At 42.8% G+C, this 21339-nt stretch overlaps 1 protein-coding gene across 1 annotated transcript in view; it reads left to right on the top strand.

The window, feature by feature from the left end:
* The window catches only part of LOC121287217 (NACHT, LRR and PYD domains-containing protein 14-like), a 49351-nt gene that overhangs the window by 8110 nt on the left and 19902 nt on the right, over positions 1-21339 (top strand). The window contains exons 2-7 of the mRNA XM_041204898.1: positions 1890-1976; positions 2823-2993; positions 8685-8855; positions 11403-11519; positions 13924-14094; positions 15298-15468. Coding sequence (XP_041060832.1) covers positions 1890-1976; positions 2823-2993; positions 8685-8855; positions 11403-11519; positions 13924-14094; positions 15298-15468 — 888 coding nt within the window. The remainder of the gene's footprint in view (positions 1-1889; positions 1977-2822; positions 2994-8684; positions 8856-11402; positions 11520-13923; positions 14095-15297; positions 15469-21339) is intronic.

Below are 21339 nucleotides of genomic sequence, written 5' to 3'. Positions count from 1 at the left end.
ATTCTAGAATTCTCTTTCAAAACCTCTCTTCCTTGCTGTCTTTCCCCCGTCCTCAAAAGCCTCCTTTATTTTAACGTTTCTATTATGTATTTAGTCTCTGCACATTTTTCCGCTTGGTGTATTTCCTACTTGGAATGTCCAATGTGTGTTTAAATATGTATTTAGAAACAGTGGCATAAAATTTATGTTCTTTTTGTGGCATTTACTGTAATTCATGAGTGACAAAGCAACTTCTGAGAGTTATCAAGTTATTCAACCATGAGGTATGAATCACAATCTGTGGAGCCTGACCAGACGTGCAGGAAAATCAGAATCAAATTATTGATTGAGAATATAATTCTCAGAAGCTATTATAGGTTGTATATTATTATTATTAACGTAATAATCTTGCTGAAAAGAGAAACATGTTGCTGAAGTTCTATTTTCAGCAATAGATCTGTTGAAACAAGCTATTGGGCTGGATTTTCCACACCCGCCCCCCGGCCACGATCTCCCGGTCCTGCTGCAAGTCAATGGACTTCTGGCTGGGGCACTGCCTTGCCCACGGTGGGTCCCACCTGCAATGGGGCTGGAAAATCCCAGCCATTGTCTCTCTTTTCAGTTATATTTAAGCTACTGTTTGAAATAATAATCCTTCTTTACAGAATCAAACAATATTCTTTTTCTGATAGAGCTGTGGTATCCAATAGGATTTCAATGCTCATCAAACTTGTGGTGATCAGGTCATCATATTTGCTACATTATACAAAATATGTGCAATATTAATAAAACGAATGTGTAAACTTTTGAAAATAGGTTTAAAGTTTTAAACCATCAACAATCAAGGCTGATACACTGACCGTCAGATCCAGGAGAACAGCTCTGAATGGATTTTGCAATCCAACCGTTCCTTAAAAGCAAGCCTGCTGTATACGATTTCAAAGGGTGGTGACAATCTGTTAACTGAAGTGTTCTGTTTCTGACAGTGCGCTCCAGCCTATTTCCAAGAAAAAAAATCTTCAAGGGTAATCCATCTCTATTTTATCATATTCGATATATTTGGACCTCAGGGAGTGAAAAGCATCAACACATCTCTACTTATTGGCTCCTGTGCTCTGACTCTTGCCTTTCTTATGCTCTGTTGCCTACTATTTCCTGACACAGCATTCCATTATTTACTCCAATAGCGTCCTATTCCTTTCAATAGCTCATTTCAACAAATCTATTAAAACCAAGGTAGATCTTGCTGCACCACCCTAGCTTGCATAAAATTGCACATTTCCACCCTTATTGGAAGCCATTCATCCCTGTTTGTTGCTCTTGCACCTGAACTGTTTGTGAAGACTGTCAGCTACCAGCTAAACAAAACCAAGTTCTTCATTTACCACCCCCTGTATCACTAGATTTCCCATTACAATTTTGAGAGCAATTTGTCCTTCCAAAAGCTGGATCTGTTTTCACAACACTTCACAGAGCAGTCTCATAGATTTGAATGTATTATCATTTACAGGCACCCAAAGGGAACAGGAACAAAGAAGTTAATAAACAGACTATTTTTCTTGCTTCGTTGAGCAATAGTTCTTCAGCTTCCAGGTCATTAGAAACCCAATAACTGGACTATATGCTGATAAATGTAGTCATGGTCTGAGCAATATTTGGCTCCTGTCTGACAGCAAAGTGATGATTCTTCCTTACTCAATTAGGGACAGACGACAAATAATGGTCTATCTAGTGAGTCACACCAATACTCATATTCACCTCTGCAACTTTAACACAATGCAGTATTTTGTGGTTCTAAAAATGTTGCGAGTGTATTGGACAACACTGTCCTTGAGATATATATATCTTATATAGTATCAATAAATGTTGCACTTTGGTTCCAAATTTATTTGCAATGTATTTCCATGTAGGATGATTGGATCGAAGTTGGGAGATTCTGGAGTCAATATATTGTCTCGAATGATGAAAAGTCCAGACTGTAAATTGCAAAAGCTGGAGTAAGTAGTAAAAACCCTGTGCTTAACACCTTATACAACTTGCCCAACATCCAGCTCGTAGCCATGTATTAAATGAGTCATTTATTGGAGTTAAAATATGTCGGTTGTGTTACCTGGGCAATGAGCTCAAAAGTGGAAAGCAAGTTATGAAATAGAAAGTAAGTTTGTTTGTAAATGCTTAATTTTCAGGCATGTAGCCTAAGAACATTAAATGATGAGGTTTGTTTTGTTGAAATTACTGTTATGTCCAAAACTGTTTCTAAACGACTAGGGATAATCAACAAATCAATCAATCTGTTGTGTTCTTGTGATAAAAACAAAAAATTGTGGATGCTGGAAATCCAAAACAAAAACAGAATTACCTGGAAAAACTCAGCAGGTCTGGCAGCGTCGGCGGAGAAGAAAAGAGTTGACGTTTCGAGTCCTCATGACCCTTCAACAGAACAGTTCTGTTGAAGGGTCATGAGGGCTCGAAACGTCAACTCTTTTCTTCTCCGCCGATGCTGCCAGACCTGCTGAGCTTTTCCAGGTAATTCTGTTTTTGTTGTGTTCTTGTGTTCAGTAACCAATTAAATGAGGCCCAGTATCAAACCCCCCCCCCCCCCCCCCACCACATTACAAACAAAATAAAAATGTTCCAGTGATCAATCCACTGGACAGACATTGCAGCATGTCATTTACACGCGCAGCAAATAACAACTATTTTAGAGGTTAATAAACAGGAAATGATTCTCCTAATACTTTCAATGGCCCAGTGAACTTCCAAATGGCAAAACTGAAAGCAATTTCTAGGCTATATATAGGATATATAACTTTAGGAATGTTTGTCCTTTCTGAACTGTATAGATTGGAAAAAAATGATCTGACGCATAGGTGCTGTGAGGCACTAGCCTTCATTCTGATCAACAGTAGAATGTTATCAACTCTGAACCTGAGTAATAACAGTCTTGGAGATAGAGGCATATGTTTATTGTGCACTGCTTTGAAGGATCCTCAATGCAGAATACAGAAGCTGAAGTAAGTGAAGTATTTTTACATGTACATTTTTACATATTTTCAAATATTTTTACATATAGAAATAATATGAGATTGTTACTGGCACTGATGGAGCTCTGTACCATAACATCCTTATGTCCAATCTCTTTGTTCAAACCTTCGCCAGCCCAAGTTCTTCTTTTCTGTCCCATGAGCTAAACCAACCTGTCCCTGACTCCTGACTCCATTCATACATAATTTAATACCAGTATCATTGCTCCTCTCCTTAAAAAATCTGGTCTAAACTCACTTAGCCACCCCAAGTAGCATCCTATCCCAAACTTTGCCTTTCCTCCTAAAATTTTGAACTGTGCCTTGCAATTGTTATTCCACATCTCTTAGCATGCCCTGTTTGAGATCAGACTTCCTGATGCCCACAATGCTGAGACTGTGCTTGTCAAAATCACCAGCAACATCTTCATGAGAGTGGCTCACTGTACATTCTCAGTCTTTAACAAGAATGAGTGTTCAACTCTCCTCCAACATCTCTTCATCAAAGACAGTCTATATAGTTCTGTGCTGCCTTGGTTCTACTTGACCCTACCACAGCCCAGTTCAGCCTCTCAGCCTGCTCCATTGACCTCATAGCTTTTGCCATCCTCTCCAATTGCCTGCCTGACTTTAATCAAAACTCCCCTAATGATTAAATGTACAATACAGGCTAGAACATTTCTGGATTTGACTCGGGTCTATGCATTAATTTTTATACGGTTTGCCCTAATAACATGGCAGTTACATCATAGCTATGCAAACTTCAGCAAGTAGGATTGAGCTGGATTTCACATTCAGTGGTGGAGCAATGTAGCTCTCCACTGACACCAATGAAAGCTGCCCACAAAGATCTAGGGCAGAATTCCCTGGTCAGCAAGCGGAGGCAGGGCCCACTCGCCGACGTGTAAATGTCACGCGGTGACGTCAGGTCGAGTTGGTGCGCGCCTGCCAAACTGTCAAAGGCCTATTAAGGCCTGTTAAAAACTAATTTAAGCAATTAAATGAGCAGCCCGTCCAACTTTAAGGTTAGCGGCAGGCGAAGAGCTCAGGCGGCCTTTATATTTTTCATGAAACCTCATCCACGGGCGGGATGAGGTTTCATGAAGTGTTTTAAAATTCAATAAAAAGTTTTAAAATAATTCTCTGACATGTCCCAGCTCGTGTGACAGTATCAAATGAGGGGACATGTTTTAAAAGTTTTAAATTATTTTATTTCAGTTTTTAAATATCAAACTGATCCCCCTGAGGCACCTCTGTCCCTCAGGCAGATTTCTGCTCTCGAGAGTAGGCTCCGACTCAGGGAATAAACCCTCCCCCCCGCCCGCACAGGGAGCGCTCAGCGCTTCTGGGCGAGCTTCACGCTGGGCTGGCCTTAATTGGCCCGCCTACATAAAATGGCGGTGCGGCTGCCAATTGGGTTTGCACCTGCCCCCACTCGCACAACCCTCCCGATGAGGGGGAAAGATTTTCCCCTAGTGATCTCTGTGGCGTGGAATTCTTCCTTCCTGACATCAGTTCGAATCTGATGCCAAGTCAAGGGATCTCCAAGTGTCTCTCAACCTGGCTGTTCCCCCAGTACAGCTTTCACCTCCATTCCTTTAGGTCCAAAGGATACAGACTTGAAAGAAAATGATTTAGCTATCAACTGCCAGATCCGGCTGGACCAGTTAAAACACTAGTGGGTCCTGATGTCTTCTGCTAAACTGCTCACCATTACGCATCATCTTGGAATGCAAAGATAACCCCAGACTTATTTCTCTACTGCAATCTGTCTCTTTAGATGCCCCCCCCACCACCCCCCAACCTACACCAAGAATAAATGTTCATCTTTGTCACTAAGAATGAGACAATTCAATCCAGCGTCTCTGTCATGTCCCACCCTTCCATTAGCTGACCTGGCCAAACTTCCCCTAGAGCTACCCACTGCCTTCGCCCTGAACTCACATCTTTCTCTAGGCCTGAATCTCCTGGTTGGCGTGTGGGGACGGGCTAATGTCACTGCGCGTCATTCCGATGTTCAGTTCGGCAGGCGCGCAGCTGACTCCGGTCCGCGCCCACCGAACTGTCAAAGGCCTATTAAGGCCATTTAACAACTAATTAAACTAATTGTCTGGGCTGCCCGTCCAACTTTAAGGTTGGCGGGCAGGCGAAGAGCCCAGGCGGCCTTCGCATTTCTTATGAAACCTCACCCACGGGCGGGATCAGATATCATGAAGAGCTTATAAATCAAATAAAATTTTTTATTAAAATTCATTGACGTGTCCCAGCTCATGTGACACTATCACATGAGGGGACATGTCTAAGTAATTTTTTCTATTCTTTTTTTCAAGTTTTCATAATGAAAATAATCTCCCTGAGGTAGCCCCACGCAGGCCCCGAATCTCCCTCCTCCCCTGTGTGCGCGTCACACTGGGCGGGCCTTAATTGGCCTGTCCAAGTAAAATGGTGGCACGCAGCTGATTGCAGGCGGTGATCGGCTGCGCGCCCGCCCGCGCCCACTCCCACCGGCCCACACGACAGGAGAAAATTTCCCCCCTAGTTTCTGTTCTGTTTCCTCTCGTGCTCTTTCTGAGCTCATTTTGTCCATGAGACCCACCTCCTCCTACCTTAACCCTCTTCCCACGAAACTGATGACCATCCAACTTCACCTCCTGGTCTATGTTAGCCAATATTGTAAATGGTTCTCTTTCTTCAGGTGTTATCCCTCTCTCCCCTTGAATCCGCTGTCATCAACCTTCTTCTCAAAAAATCAGCCTTCGACCTCATCGTCCTTGAAAACTACCATTCAAAGTCCAATATCCCTTTCCTCTCTAAAGATCTTGACCCTTTTTTTTCTTTCATAGGATATGGGGGTCGCTGGTTAGGTCAGCATTTGTTGCCCATCCCTAATTGCCCTTGAGAAGGTGGTGGTGAGCCATATTCCTGAACCGTTGCAGTTCATGTGGTGTTGGTACACCCATAGTGCTGTTAGGAAGGGAATTCCAGGATTTTCACTCAGCGACAGTGAAAGAATGGCGATATAGTTCCTACTCAGGATGGTGTGTGACTTGGAGGGGAACTTGATGCCCTTGTCCTTCTAGGTTGTAGAGGTCGTAGTTTTGGAAGGTGCTGTTGCAGTAGCCTTGGGGAATTGCTGAAGTGCATCTTGTATATGGTACACACTGCTGCCGCTGTGTGTTGGTAATGGAGGGAGTGAATGTTTAAGGCAGTAGGTGAGATGTTTATCCTGGATGGTCTCAAGCATTTTGTGTTTTGTTGGAGCTGCATTCATCCAGGCAAGTGGAGAGTATTCCATCACACTCCTGACTTGTGCCTTGAAGATGATGGACAGGCTTTGGGGAGTCTCGGGGTGAGTTACTCGCTGAAGAATTCCCATTCTCTGACCTGCTTTTGTAGCCACAGTTTTTATGTATGACTAGTCCATTCAGTTCCTGGTCAATGTTAACCCCTAGGATGTAGATGGTAGGGGATTCAGAAATGGTAATGCCTTTGAATGTCAAGGGAGCTGGTTAGATTCTCTTTTGTTGGAGATGATCATTGCTTGGCACTTGAGTGACATGAATGCTACTTGTTACTTATCAGCCCAAGCCTGACTATTGTCCACCTTGCTGCATTTAGACACGGACTGCTTCAGTATCTGAGGAGTCATGAATGGTATTGAACATTGTGCAATCATCAGCGAACATCCCCACTTCTGACTTTACGATGGAAGGAAGGTCATTGATGAAGCAGCTGAAGATGGTTGGGCCTAGGACACTACCCTGAGGAACTCCTGCAGTGATGTCTTGAGACTGAGATGATTGAACTCCAACAACCACAACCATCTTCCCTTGTGCTAGGTATGACTCCACCAAACAGAGAATTTCACCCTATTGACTCCAGTTTCACTAGGGCTCCTTTCCACACTCGGTTAAATGTTGCCTTGGTGTCAAAGACTGTCGCCTCTCATCTTACCTCTTGAGTTCAGCTCTTTTGTCCATCTGTGGGCCAAGGCTGTAATGACATCAGGAGCTGAATGGCCGTGGCAGGACCCAAACTGAGCATCAGTGAGCAGGTTATTGCTGTGTAAGTGCCACTTGATAGCACAGTTGACAACATCTTCCATCACTTTGCTGATGATCAAGAGTAGACTGATGGGATGGTAATTGGCCTGGTTAGATTTGTCCTATTTTTTGTGGACGGGACATAGCTGGTCAATTTTCCACATTGTCAGGTAAATGCCAGTGTTGTAGCCATACTGGAACAGCTTGGCTAGGGGTTCTGTTAGTTCTGGAGCACATGTCTTCAGTATTACTACTGGGATGTTGTCACTATAGACTTAGACTTTGCAGTATCCAGTGCCTTCAGTTGTTTCTTGATATCAGGTGGGGTGAATTGGATTAGCTGAAGATTGGCATCTGTGATGCTGGGGAGCTCAAGAGGAGGCTGAGATGGATCATCCACTTGGCACTTCTGACTGAAGATGACTGCAAATACTTCAGACTTTTCTTTTTCACTGATGTGCTGGGCTCTCCATCATTGAGGATGGGGATATTTGTGGAGCCCCCTCCTCCGGTTAGTTATTCATTGTCCATCACTGTTCATGCCTGAATGTGGCAGGACTGCAGAGCTTTGACCTGACCTGCTGTCTCCTCCCAAATCCGTGTCCATCTTTCCTTGAAGTTGATGTTTGAATCCCTCCAGTCAGGCTTCCACCTTGCCACAGTACTGAAACAGCTCTTATCAATGTCACAAACGGCATCCTACGTTACTGTGACAAAGGTAAACCTTCCTGCTCACCCTTCTCAAGTTTTCTACAGCCTTTGACATGATTGAGTATACGATCCTCCTCCAATGGGAGCTGAAAACCTAAGTCATGCCTTTGTTACCTTTAGACCTGACAATTCCAATACACCCCTGGCTGATCTCCCACATTCTACCCTCTGTAAGCTTTAGGTCATCCAAAACTCTGCTGCCCATGTCTTAACACACACCAAGTTCCATTCACCCTGTGCCCACTGACCTACATTGACACCAGTAAAGCAATGTCTTGATTTCAAGATTCTCAACCTTGTTTTCAAACCCCTCCATTGCCTCGCCCTTCCCCATCTCTGTCACCTCCTCCAGCTCCACAACCCTCTGAGATAGTTGCTCATCAAAAATAACTAATCTTTTAGAATATTTTTCTATTTCTTTTATCTCTCTCACTCTTAATCCCACCATCCTTTCCCTTTCTTTCTTCGCTTTCCATGCGTGATATTATATTGATTTTACTATTCCTGTTTACGTTCCCTGGTTGAGATTCTGCATGCCTCAATAAGGATTATTCAAATCGAATGATTAATCAAACATGCTGTTGCTTTCTCTGTTCACACAAGTTCCAGATCTGCTGTAGAGGGTGTTGTGCTCTTTTTGATTCCTAGCAGTGCAAAAGTCTGTAGAAAGTCTATTGGCAATTGTAAGTGTAAATAAAACCTACTGCCATTCGATTTGCTGAGCGTAAGATCTGGGTCACACAATTTTCAGGCAGACTTGGTTGGTGGGCCTGAGACAATCTGAGTATATGGTTTTTATCCAGTTTAGGAGCCATGTAATTATTATATGAACATTAGAATTATTAACAATGTGACATGAATGACTATAAATGAAGTAATTTGTATAATTTCATTTTCAATCATATTAACTATTCTTTGATCTCTTTAGCTTGAGCAACAATAATCTCTCTATTGAAAGTTGGGAGGAAATTGTCTCTGTGCTCATCATAAACCAAACGTTGAGAGAGCTAAATGTGAGTAGTAATAGAATGGGTGAAGCAGGCCTGAGGACACTGTCTACTGCACTGAAAGATCCACGCTGCAAATTACAAAAACTAGGGTATGTCATTATTGTGAATGATCATTTTTATTCAATTATTACTCTGTAGTATTCTGGTATTATTTTCTTATTCAACCAACTTTATATAGAGATACATTAATAAACAAGTTCATCTCTCATACATTCGCACATCAGCCTGGCCAGAAATTTACTGGGGCTGTAAGAGCTGGGTAGGAGGCTGGAGATGGGCTGGGGGGGAGGGCAGAAGGGCAGGGCTGACAAGTGCAGACAGGAAGCTTTCGCCTGGAACACACGAACATACGAATTAGGAGCAGGCGCACAAAGTCAGATGTACAAATTTTATGAGTGGCTGGAAAGTTGGAGAATGAACTCCTCACTGCAAGGCAGCAGGATGTCAATTAATTGAGCTTGCTTATAAGATAATTAATCTGAATTTAAATGCAATTGGCTGGAATTTTACAGCACAGTTTGTATTTAGTGAGCAGCGCATGGGAATTGCGGGCCTTCAGGGCCCTGACTGGTTAAAGGTGGTGTCAATGAGGCGGGTTTTTCCTTTGCCAGGCATTCTGAAAGGCTTAAAATCAGAAAGCGCTGGAAATACTCAGCAGGTCAGACAGCATCTATGGAGAGAGACACAGAGTTAATGTATCGAGTCGAATAGGACTCTTCAGAACTGAAGGAAAGTAGAAATGTGATGGGTTTTATGCCCTTGAAAACGGGGAGAGGAAGCTAAAATAAAATGGAAAGTCTGAGATGGGGTAGAGGACAGGAGAGACAAATGACAAAATGTCATCTGTTTTTATTTCAGATTTCCAGCATGTGCAGTACTTTACTTTTATTCTAAAAGACTTTGCATGCTCAAAGGAGGAAAGTAGGAAATGGAGAGGGTTGTCGAACTGTGGGTGGGCATCTCTAAGGGTGCATCACCAATGGGTGGGGCCTCTACAGGTGCCAGCAACAGTCGGTGGGGGGGGGGGGGGAGACATTCTAAAAGGGACACAGAGGAACAGTGGCAAGGGGAACGTTCTGAGGAAGTTTGACTGTATGGATGGCACACAATAGGTAGAGAGAGACCAATTGGCATGGAACTGATCCACCCTGCCTTCATGGCCCCCATGAGGAGGAGTGATGCAGAGGGAGGGAGGACTGGGCACCAGCGGCTCCACAGCAGCAGGAGGGCCAGCGAGAGAGCAGAAATATGTAGGGAGGGTATTCCAGAGCTTGGAACTTCTCATGGCCATTATGAAACAAAATATGACATTGAGCTACACAAGGAGATATTAAGTCAGATGATCAAAAACTTGGTCAAAGAGGTGGGTTTTATGGAGTGCCTCAAAGGAGGAAAGTGAGGTAGATTGGCAAAAATGCATAGGGAGGGTATTGCAGAGCTTGGTGCCTAGGCAAATGAAAGCACGGTCACTAGTGGTGGAGCAATTACAACTGGGAATGCACACGAGGCCAGAATTGGAGCAGTGCAAATATCTTGGAGGGTTGTGGGACTGGAGGAGGTTACAGAAGTAGGGAGGTGATGGAGTGACTTGAAAACAATTGAGAAATTTAAAGTGAAGATATTGTTTAATCGGGAGCCAATGTAGGTCGACGACCACAAGGGTCTTGGGGAACGGGACTTGCTGTGAGTTAATTTATGGACAACAGAGCTTTGGATGACCTCAGATTTATGAAGGGTAGAATGCAGGAGTCTAGTCGGGCATGCTTTGGGAATCTAGCGGGTACAAAGGCATGAATGAAGGTTTCAGCAGCAGGCGAGCTGAGACAGGGCCAAAGTCAGGCAATGCTACGGAGATGGAAGTTTACTGATGGCATGACTGTAAGGTCAGAAGCTCATTTCAGGATCAAATGTGACACCCAGGCTGCAAACAGACTGGCTTAATCTCAAACTGTTGCCAGGGAGAATGATGGAGTCGGTAGCTAGGGGAAGGAGTTTTGAGCGGGAATCAAAAACAATGGTTTCAGTCTTCTCATTATTTAATTGAAAGAAATTCCTGCATTCCCAGTATTGGATATCAGATAAGCAGACTGATAATTTAGCAACAGTGGAGGAGTCAAGAGTGATGGTGGTGAGGTAGAGCTGTGTGTCATCACCATACATGTGAAAGCTAATGGTTTGCCTTCAGATGACGTTGCCGAGGGGCAACGTTTAAATAAGAAATAAAAGACAAAAAGCAGCTAGAGGCAATGTTGCATGTGCCCTAGTTGCCCCCTACTTTATCACTCAATGAGGCATTGCAGCAGCTTGATCTTCAATCCTGCTTTACCTGTTCTTGTTCATAGCGCTGTGACTTAATGATAATGAGGCCTGAGGCCCAATGCCAGGTGCACCTCAGATCTCACCATTCAGATATAGTGATTGTTTCCTGTGCTCCTCATGTTCCCAAAAATGGACACAACAGAATTTCTAGGAGGTATTGTTTGCTCAGCATTGTTATATTTCTACTTTGGTACATTGGAATACGTTACCTATGTCATGAATATAAGGAAAAAAACTTTCAGTAATTAATGTTTTGTATTAATCAACATTAATTAAAATTAATTAAAATTAATATGTTATGTTTTCTCTTGTATTAGGCTGAATAATACTTCTACACTTGATTTTGGGATGATGGGCTCTTACCTGGAGGAAACTGGAATGGAAATACTCAGTGATGTGCTAAAAGATCCTCGTTGCACATTAAAAGGTTTAGAGTAAGTTGGAAATATATCTTGTTTATCCACAAAACACAACTCCACTTATTCCCACTAAACTGCTTAAATGGGAGGTTTGTTGCTTAGATAGCGCTAAAGCCCCATTAAGTCTATGCCAGTGTTTATCTTCATGTATATCTTTGTAACAATTGCACATTTATTTTCAAATAAAGAAGAATAATGAAGACACTGCTTCTTTGTTTAGAGTGTCACGTTAAAACATTCTTATAACATGCTCCAATGCTGTCATTTCTAGATGTTAAAGGCAACCTTTATTTTAACTATGTATCTGAAACCTGCTTAAGAACCATTTTTGGTCAATTTTGTTTTCCTTTCAAGCAAGCAAATTATCAAAAACTTGTGCAGAACAATATGTTTGGAGTGGAGATTAGTGTTTGTTTCATATGTTATCCATGTTCTAATGAGTGCCACAAAGTGAAATTTTGTTGTGTAATGTCACACACTGGAACAACACAGAAATGCACCTGATGCCATTTTGGGTTGGGTGGGGTGCTTCAGTGTGTCCCTGACCACTACCTGGAATAAATGCAGGCATTCTTTAAATACGTTAGCAAAAGTCCTATGCCTACATGAGGATCCCTTTGTAAAATAAGTGCCTGTATGTGCCTGGAGTATCACTGTCTGAAGCTGCCCAGGAAACCATGATGGAAATAGGTGTCAAAGAGCCTTCACAAATGTAATTTAAAGAGCCTTTTTTAAACCTCTAAGGTGCTTGTAGGCCAAAGTTTTGGATGTTTTGGCAAGTGTACATTTATGAGATATTTCTGAAAAAAGAGTCATGTCAAAACTTTTGTCTTGAGCTCATCGCAACAGGCAAGGTATAGACCGTATCCAACCAGCCCGTTCTTGCAAAACTCAAAACACAGTGTTCAACGTTAGATGTGATTCCATGATTGGACAATATTTGTGAAATTCTACATGGCAACACCTCTACCAATCAGAATGTACTTGCCAACCATTCAGCACTCTCTTATACAGTATAAATTGTTGTTTTCCCCTTATATTGGTATTCTTGCGAAGTGTCCTGATGAGTGCAAGATGAAAAGCTTCAACATGTCTCTTTTTTCAGCAGTACTCAAGTTCAGTGCTACCAAATGACTATTTTGAGATACTTTTGCAGATGAGTTTGTGGACGTCAAGTATTGTTTCACAGGATTTGATTGTTTTTAATTGCTGAACATGAGAACACGATTATGCTTAGGCTTTAGTCTCCCTGGTCTAGTGGAAGAAGAATGTCAAATAAGGCAGCAAAGGTCTACACAGGCTTCAATAGGAGATCTTAATGCAGGGAAGGATAATACCCTGAAATTTGGAAAATGAAAGGTTTCATAGCAATGGCCACATTTTTATGCCACGATAATGGAAGACAGTGGCGTAGTGTTTTTATCACTGGGCTATTAATCCAGAGGCCCAAGCTAATCTCTGGGGACATGGACTCAAATCCCACCATGGCAGCTGATGGAATTTAGATTCAATTAATAAATCTGGAATTGAATGCTAGCCTCAGTAATGGTGACCATAAAAGTCATCATTAATTGTCATAATAACCCATTTGTTCACTAATGTCCTTAGGGAAGGAAATTTGCCATCCTCACCTAGTCCAGCCTGCATGTGACTACAGACCCACAAGCAATGTGGCTGACTCTGAAATGGCCTAGCAAGTTACTCAGTTCAAGGCTAATTAGGGATGGGCAAGAAATGCTGGCCTTGCTAGCGACACTCACATCTCATGAAAAAATAAATCACTCTGTAATATTACTAACATCCATGAGAAATGTGAACTGGGTAAATGTGTGGTGCACAATCAGTATGGAGAACTGGCAACCTTCCCAAAGAAACCATTTTTTCTGATTATTCCTTTGATGATTAATACCAGTGCAGCTTTCTCAACTATCGGAATTTTCAGCTGCATTCCCCCCCACTCAATGGATGAAATTGGTTTTGCATGGTAAAGCAAAACAAGGGGAAAATGAACTGACAGCCAAATCTACTCAACCTAATTTTCTTTTTCACCTAATCTATGACAAATTTCATCCCCCATGAGTATTGATCAACTTTCTTTAGCTTCACGTTTGTGGTTCAATATGCAAAAAATGTTGCTAAACGTTCTGTAACTTCTTTCTTCTGCTTCTGTATCTATAACCATAGATCTCAGTATGGATGCTAGTAACATGCTTTTACATAATAACATTATCAAATCAGTGCCACTTGATCAGCTTCACAAACACAAGCAAATATTGTGGATCAAATAGTTTCTAACAGGTCCTACCAAAAAAATTCCAACACCATCAAAATTCTGAAGCCTTCCATCTTAGTATGGAGAGCTCTCGTTTTAACTTTCTTGCAAGTGCACCTATAAAGCTGTTCTTTTTTTATTCTAAAGGCTGGCTAATAATTGTCTGACACAGAAAAACTATGAAGAAATTGCCTCTGCCATCAGAATCAATCGCACTCTGACCCATCTGGATCTAAGTTCCAATGTTATTCAAGACTCTGGAATAAATGTTTTAGCTATGGCATTGATGGACACAAGCTGCTCACTACAATCATTGCTGTAAGCAAAGATTTATAAAGCATAGCTTTACATACTAGCGTGGTTATACATTTTACTTCACAGCATTTGAAGGAGCATTGATGCAGTAAGCGTGGGAATTTGAAATGAGCTTAAGAAGTTTAAATTTAGTAAGTTGCAGGGCAGATCAGTGAGGATGAGATTGATGAGCAACCAGGACTTAGTGTGAATAGGATATTGGCAGATGTACTTTGGACATGGGAATTGGGGGATGGAAGCTCAAAAAGGAAAGTGAGTGAGTGAACAAGTGTTGAGGTGACAAAACATGGATATGGTTTCAGCAGCAAGATGGCTGAGGTTGTATAATAGATGAGCAAATGCACTGGTGGAAGTAAAGAGGTGATGGATAGGACTTTCAGTTTGCAACATAGCTCTGGGGAAATTAGTACCTAGGTTTTGTACAGAATAGTTAGAGAAGGAGTCATTTGGCCTGTTGAGCCAAAATCAATCTAACTATTTGCACTCCCCTGACCTTTCCCCGTGGTTACTGCAATGTTTTGTTTCACTTCAGGTGCTTATGTAAATCCTGTTTGAAAGCCACAGCTGAACGTGCCTCCACCACATTCTCAGGCAGTGCATCCAAGATCCTAGACACTGGCTGCATTTAAAAGTTTTTCCTTCTCTCGCAGGTCACCTTTAATAGTATTCTTGGGTTCATGACCCTTCACCAATGGGAAGTTTTGCTATCTGTCCAGACCCCTCATAGTTTTGAATACCTCATTAATTCATTTTTCAACTTTTTCTTCTCTAAGAAGAGCAACCTCAACATTTGTAAGCTATTCACACAACTTAAGCCCATCATTGCTAGATCCACTCTTGTTAATCTTTTCTGCACCCTCTGTAAAACCTTCACATCCGTCCTAAATTGTGGTGCCCAGAACTGGACACAATACTCCCATTGAGGCTGAATCAATGTTTTATAAAGGTTCATCAAACTTCCTAGTTTTTGTAATCTAAGCTTTGATTTATAAAGTCCAGGATCCTGTATGTCTATTTCATTTCATGGTTGAATTCTGCCAAATGTGCCCAGGAAGAGGCTTGAAGTCAGTGGTAAGGGAGTTGAGTTTATGGCAGGGGACAAAAAAAAAGGCTTGTTTTGCAGATAAATATTAATGAATCAATGGTTGATATTAAAAGTGTGAAAGTTTCTAATGTTTGTATCCATGCTAACATTTATTTTTGTAGGCTGACCGATACAAAGCTAACACCTACTTGTTGTGAGAAACTTGCCACTGTGCTTGTCACAAACCAGACACTGAGAACGCTAGACCTGAGCATGAATAAACTGGGTGATGCAGGAGTATGTTCACTGTCTACCGCACTGAAGGAACCATCCTGCAAACTGGAAACTCTAGGGTACGTGCATGTCTTGGAGGTCTGACGTTTAAACATCATTTATAAGATATTTTATTCTTATTAAGCCAATGAGTTTAAATTTGGAACTGCGATGAATGTTACACATTGTTTAATTTGTTCTATTTTATTGAATTCTTTGTATTACAAAAGTACTGGATTTTATGGATTCAATAGGAGGGTTTTATTATTACTCTGTTACCGAAGGGACAATAGTTTTGCAAGATATTTTCTATAATTGGTTAGCAATAGAAAATCATTTTGGCAACTTTTCTAGTTCTTTGTCAGAGTGATTTGGATTGATTCCGAGTGGTATTCCTCGAGTCTCTTTCTTGTGTCTTCTTCTGAAATAATTCAGTTATTCACATGTGGCCTAACTTTAACTCCAGGACAGCCACTGTAAGGTGAGTAATGGTATGAGTTAGACACTCACCTGCTGCTCCAGAAGTGACACTGGAGTATTTCAAATCCTGGGCCTCAGTTAAATCTCACTCGCTGCTTCCCATCAGTTCTGGCCGGGAATTTGGTTGGAGAATCACATCATCCAGTGATAACCTGCTGAGATCAGGTACTTGGAAAGGTGATTGGTTAGGATTGAGCTGTGCAGGTTTTACGATCGATAAAGGAGCATGACTTTGCAGCAAGGGAAACCTGGCTCTGCAAGGAAAGCCAAAGAAAGCTTTTAAAAAAAATACCTTTAAGGGTCTCATCTGGTCCAACTCCTCTTTGATGAATCATGGGTGGAAACTCACTGTGGCTTTCTGCTCATGACACTGAGTTAAAATTGTCATCAGGTCCCAATGGATTCTTTGGAAACTGACATGCATCTATAAAAAAGGACTGAACCAGCTTTGTACAGGTCTCCCTGCTCCCTACCCACTTCAGCAGGCATCTCCAGGGTGGATAAATAACCTGGACAACTTTATCCATATATCTAATTGGTTTCCACTGGGCATTTGGGGTTAAAATAGTTCCCCAGATCTACAAGAAACATGAATCCAATTTCATTTTTAAAAACAAAAGGCCCTAAAATTCCTTGGGTTGCGACCTGACAATTACACTGGGATTACACATGTTGGCGACCAGGGTATGCAGGGCCAGTGGCAGGTCACTTCATCTTATACAGGCAGAATGGCACAACACACGCACTCACATGCCCTCACTAGTCTGGGCCTTGATGCCCAGGTAGTGTTAAACCCACTTAGAAATACTCTGCTATTGCCATATGCTACCCTCTTTACAAGGGGATAATTTTCAAAATTATCTATTTTTTTCCTATTCAGGGAATAGGAAAATTGCAGGTGGGCCTCATTATTATGTCTGCTTCTCCAAGGAACTGCTAGGCTCTGCCTTTCACTTCAGTAGTTTTGTCTGTGTCAGGTGGAGGCTGTGCCACCAAAGCCATTGGCAACTCTGACTTTAGACTGGGACCCGCCATATTTGGATCCTGGCCTAGTTGTAGCCCATCCACTGTGCTCCTACTGAAATTACAATGTGACTGCACCAAAAAAAAATATATTTGCCCCCAACATCACTAACTGCTCTTCTGAAAAGGATGAGGATTAAATAAAGTATATAAAATAGTTAAATGCTAAACCAAATGTGATTAGTTTGCTCTTTGTACAAATTTAACAACTTACAAATCATTACTTTTCCTTAAATGCTTTAAAATATAGTCAATTGTGGCTGTAAATTGCTGAGGAGCCTAATTAATCACCTGCTCTCCGGTCTGTCTCCATCAATTCCATCCCTCTTCGTGGCAACTGTCTGAGGCTGAACCAGGCTGTTTGCAACCTTGGTGTCATATTTGGTCCTGAGATGAGCTTTCAAACATCTATCTGCACCATCACTAAGACCACTTACTTTCACCTCCATAATGTTTCCCATCTTTGCCCCTGCCTCAGCTCACCTGCTGCTGAAACCCTCACCCATGCCTTTATTACCTCCAGACTTGACTCCTGCCTGGCCTACCAAATACTACCCTCCACAAACTTTAGGTCATCTGGCCTAAAACCGAATTTGCACCAAATCCTGATCACCTATTTCCCAGCTTGCTAACCTACACTCGCTCCCAGTTAAACAATGCCTAGATTTTAAAATTTTCATCATTGTTTTCAAATTCCTCCCTATCTTTGTAATATTCTCCAGCCCTCATTGTTGGCTGTCCCTCGATTTGAGAATGATGTCTAGGGTCTCAAATTTCTGCCATGGGTCTTCATGTGGCTTAACAGGCCTATTCTCGATCTACAGATCTTTGGGCACATCAGGCAGGGTGTCCCATGGTGTAGTGGGATCCAGAGTGCAGGATTTTCTTCCTCTGCTTTCCTTCTATGCCGTTGCTCTGCCTGATCAATAAGATGATGTGACTCAAAGTGTGACGCAGCTTATTGGACAAGCTATCAACACTTCAAATGATTGCTAGCAAGTCATTGACGCAATGCTGCCGCACTTCAAGGAAGTATTTCCTTTGTCCTCCCTGGAACGTTGGCCATTTGAGATTTGAGAAAACAGGAGTTGGCAGGGAAGATAGTTTCTGGACATTTGGACAAAGTGCCCAATTCATCAAAATTGTCTTTCCTGGAGATTTTCCTGATTGCTTGTGTAGCTGGCTTCAAGAAGGAGACGAGTGTTTGTTGAATCCAGAGGATGTGGGTTGGGTGGGGGGGTGGGGGGGGGGGGTGGTGGTGGTGGTGCTGGTGGTGGTGGTGGTGGTGGTGGTGGTGGAGGGATCCATCTTGGCCTCCTCCAGAGGTCCCCAGTAATACAGATGCCAATCTTCAGCCACTTTGATTCACTCCAGGTGATATGAAGAAACGGCTGAAGGCACTGGATGCTGCAAAGCCTATGGGCCCTGACAATATTCCGACAATATTACTGAAGATTTATGCCCCAGAATCGTTGCACCCCTAGCCAAGCTGTTCCAGTACAGCTACAACACTAGTGTCTACCCGACTATGTGGGAAATTGCCCAGGTATGTCCTGTACACAAAAAAGAGGACAAATCCAACCTGGCCAATTACCGTCCCATCAGTCTACTTTCGATCATTAGTAAAGTAATGGAAGGGGTCATCAACAGTTCTCACTGACACCCAGTTTGGGTTCCGCCAGGGCCACTCAGCTCCTGACCTCATTACAGCCTTGGTTCAAATGTGGACAAAAGAGCTGAACTCCTGAGGTGAGGTGAGAGTGACTACCCTTGACATCAAGGCTGCATTTGACCGAGTGTGACATCAAGGAGCCCTAGCAAAACTGGAGTCAATGGGTATCAGGGGGAAAACTCTCCGCTGGTTGGATTCATACTTAGCACAAAAGAAGATGGTTGTGGTTGTTGGAGGTCAGTTATCTCAGCTCCAGGACATCACTGCTGGAGTTCCTCAGGATAATGTCCTCGGCCCAACTACCTTCAGCTGATTCATCAATGACCTTCCTTCCATCATAAGGTCAGAGTGGGGATGTTTGGTGATGATTGCACAATGTTCAGCACCATTCATGACTCCTCAGATGCTGAAGCAGTCCATGTCCAAATGCTGCAAGACCTGGACAATATCCAGGCTTGGGCCAACAAGTGGCAAGTAACATTCACGCCACACAAGTGCCAGGCAATAATCGTCTCCTACAAGAGAGAACCTAACCATCATCCCTTGATGTTCAATGGCATTAGCATTGCTGTATCCCCCACTATCAACATCCTGGGGGTTACCATTGACCAGAAACTGAACTGGACTAACCATATAAATACTGTGGCTACAAGAGCAGATCAGAGGCTTGGAATCCTGCAATGAGTAACTCACCTTCTGACTTCCCAAAGCCTGTCCACCAGATGGCAGAAGTCAGGAGTGTGATGGAATAGTCCCCACTTTCCTGGATGAGTGCAGCTCCCACAACACAAGAAGCTTGGCACCATCAGGACAAAGCAGCCCGTTTGATTGGCACCCCATCCACAAACATTCACTCCCCCCAGCACTGACGCACAGTAGCAGCAGTGTGTTCCATCTACAAGATGCACTGCAGGAATTCATCAAGGCCTCCTTAGACAGCACCTTCCAAACCCGCAACCACTACCATCTAGAAGGACAAGGGCAGCAGATAGATGGGAACACCACCACCTGGAAGTTCCCCTCCAAGACACTCACTATCTGGACCTGGAAATATATTGCTGTTTATATTGCCCAGCCAGCGAAGCCCACATCCTGTGAATTAATTTTAAAAAATGTCCTTTATCTTCTGGATTTGTCTTTGGGTGTCAACCTTGAGCTGTTTCAACATGGCCTTCTTGAGTTGTGACCTTGGATTGCTCGGCCAGGCAATGAAGGCTGTTCATTTTGGTTCCAGGAGGTCACATACTTCAACATTGATTTCACTGAATCAGACCTGGTGACGACAATGCTGGAATCCAAGGGTCCAGACACAGGTGTCTAGTACAGCTGGCTTTATTTGATCCCACTGTACTGAAATTGAGATGGATGTGTGAAGATTTTCCAGGTTAGTCCTGAGCTCCACTTGGAATCCATCTCTTTGGTCAGGCTTTTTTTCCTTTTGGACTTTTGGGTCTTGCAATGCTGAGTGGATGTTCATCACCGATCGAACAAATTGATCATTTGCCCAATAGGAATCAGTCTCTCAAATGCATTGAATGATACAGACATCACTTAGACTTGACTTGAATAATGACATAAACCAGGAGGTGCCAATGCTTTGATGAGGATGCATACATATGGTTTATTCTTTGTTCTTCTGGCAGAAGAGGCTGTTTTTTTATAATGAGGCCATGCTGGGCACACGTTGTCAGCAGGAGCACGCCATTTTGTTGGCTTTTTCCACTTAGGTTTTCCTAATAATTGCACTCAAGACATGGGAATCATGACCAACCCTGACATTAGATTCCCAAAATGATGTTTGTTTCTTCTTTTGGGATGGCCAAGAGGATTTCATCAAGGTCAGAACTGAACTTTTCCTTAAGATCTTCATCACCACCTTGACGTGGTGGAGAGGCTTGTGCAATCTGACGATCCCTTGAGTGAAACTGTCGGGAGCTTCTTGCTCCTGGTAGGGCCACCCATAATGGCAAGGTTGGAGAAAGGTGCCAGACAAAGTGTGGTCCAAAAAGTCTTTAATAGCAGAATAGGCAACGGGAGACATTTTACCAGTTGCAAAGGTGACATAAAGTTGCAGCAGCAAAGTGGTCCAGGCTGTTGTGGTTCGATATGTCACTGGTATATGAACACAGATCTGTCAAGGTCACGTGGACAATGACAATGCCCCAAGGTCCTCATGTTAAACAAAGGCACATGTACTTTTCTACCAGGGTACATTTGCCACGTCCTGTGGTGATGGAGAATTGATGACAGGGACAGGGCTGTGAACCTGGGATTCCCTAATCAAGAATGTCCAAATGCAGCAAGACCTGGACAATATCCAGGCTTGGGCTGACAAATGGCAAGTAACATCCATGCCACACAAGTGCCAGGCAATGACCATTTCCAACAACAGAGAATCTAAACATTGCTCCTTGACATTCAATGGCATTACCATCGCTCAATCCCCCACTATCAAAATCCTGGGGGCTACCATTGACCAGAAACTGAACTGGACTAGCCATATAGATACTGGGACTACAAGAGTGGGTCAGAGGCTAGGAATCCTGTGGTGAGTAATTCACCTCCTGACTCCCCAAAGCCTGGCCACCATCTACAAGGCACAAGTCAGGAGTGTGATGGAATACTTTCCACTTACCTGGATAAGTGCAGCTCCCACAATACTCAAGAAGCTTGACATCATCCAGACAAAGCAACCCACTTGAGCACTCCTTCCACAAACATTCATTCCCTCCACCACCGAAACACAGTGGCATCAGTGTGTAGCATCTACAAGATG

This window comes from Carcharodon carcharias, chromosome 2 (assembly GCF_017639515.1).
Source record: "Carcharodon carcharias isolate sCarCar2 chromosome 2, sCarCar2.pri, whole genome shotgun sequence".
Classification (NCBI taxonomy): domain Eukaryota; kingdom Metazoa; phylum Chordata; class Chondrichthyes; order Lamniformes; family Lamnidae; genus Carcharodon; species Carcharodon carcharias.
The sequence above is the reverse complement of the archived record's forward strand: the minus strand, read 5'-3'. Positions and strand labels throughout refer to the sequence as shown.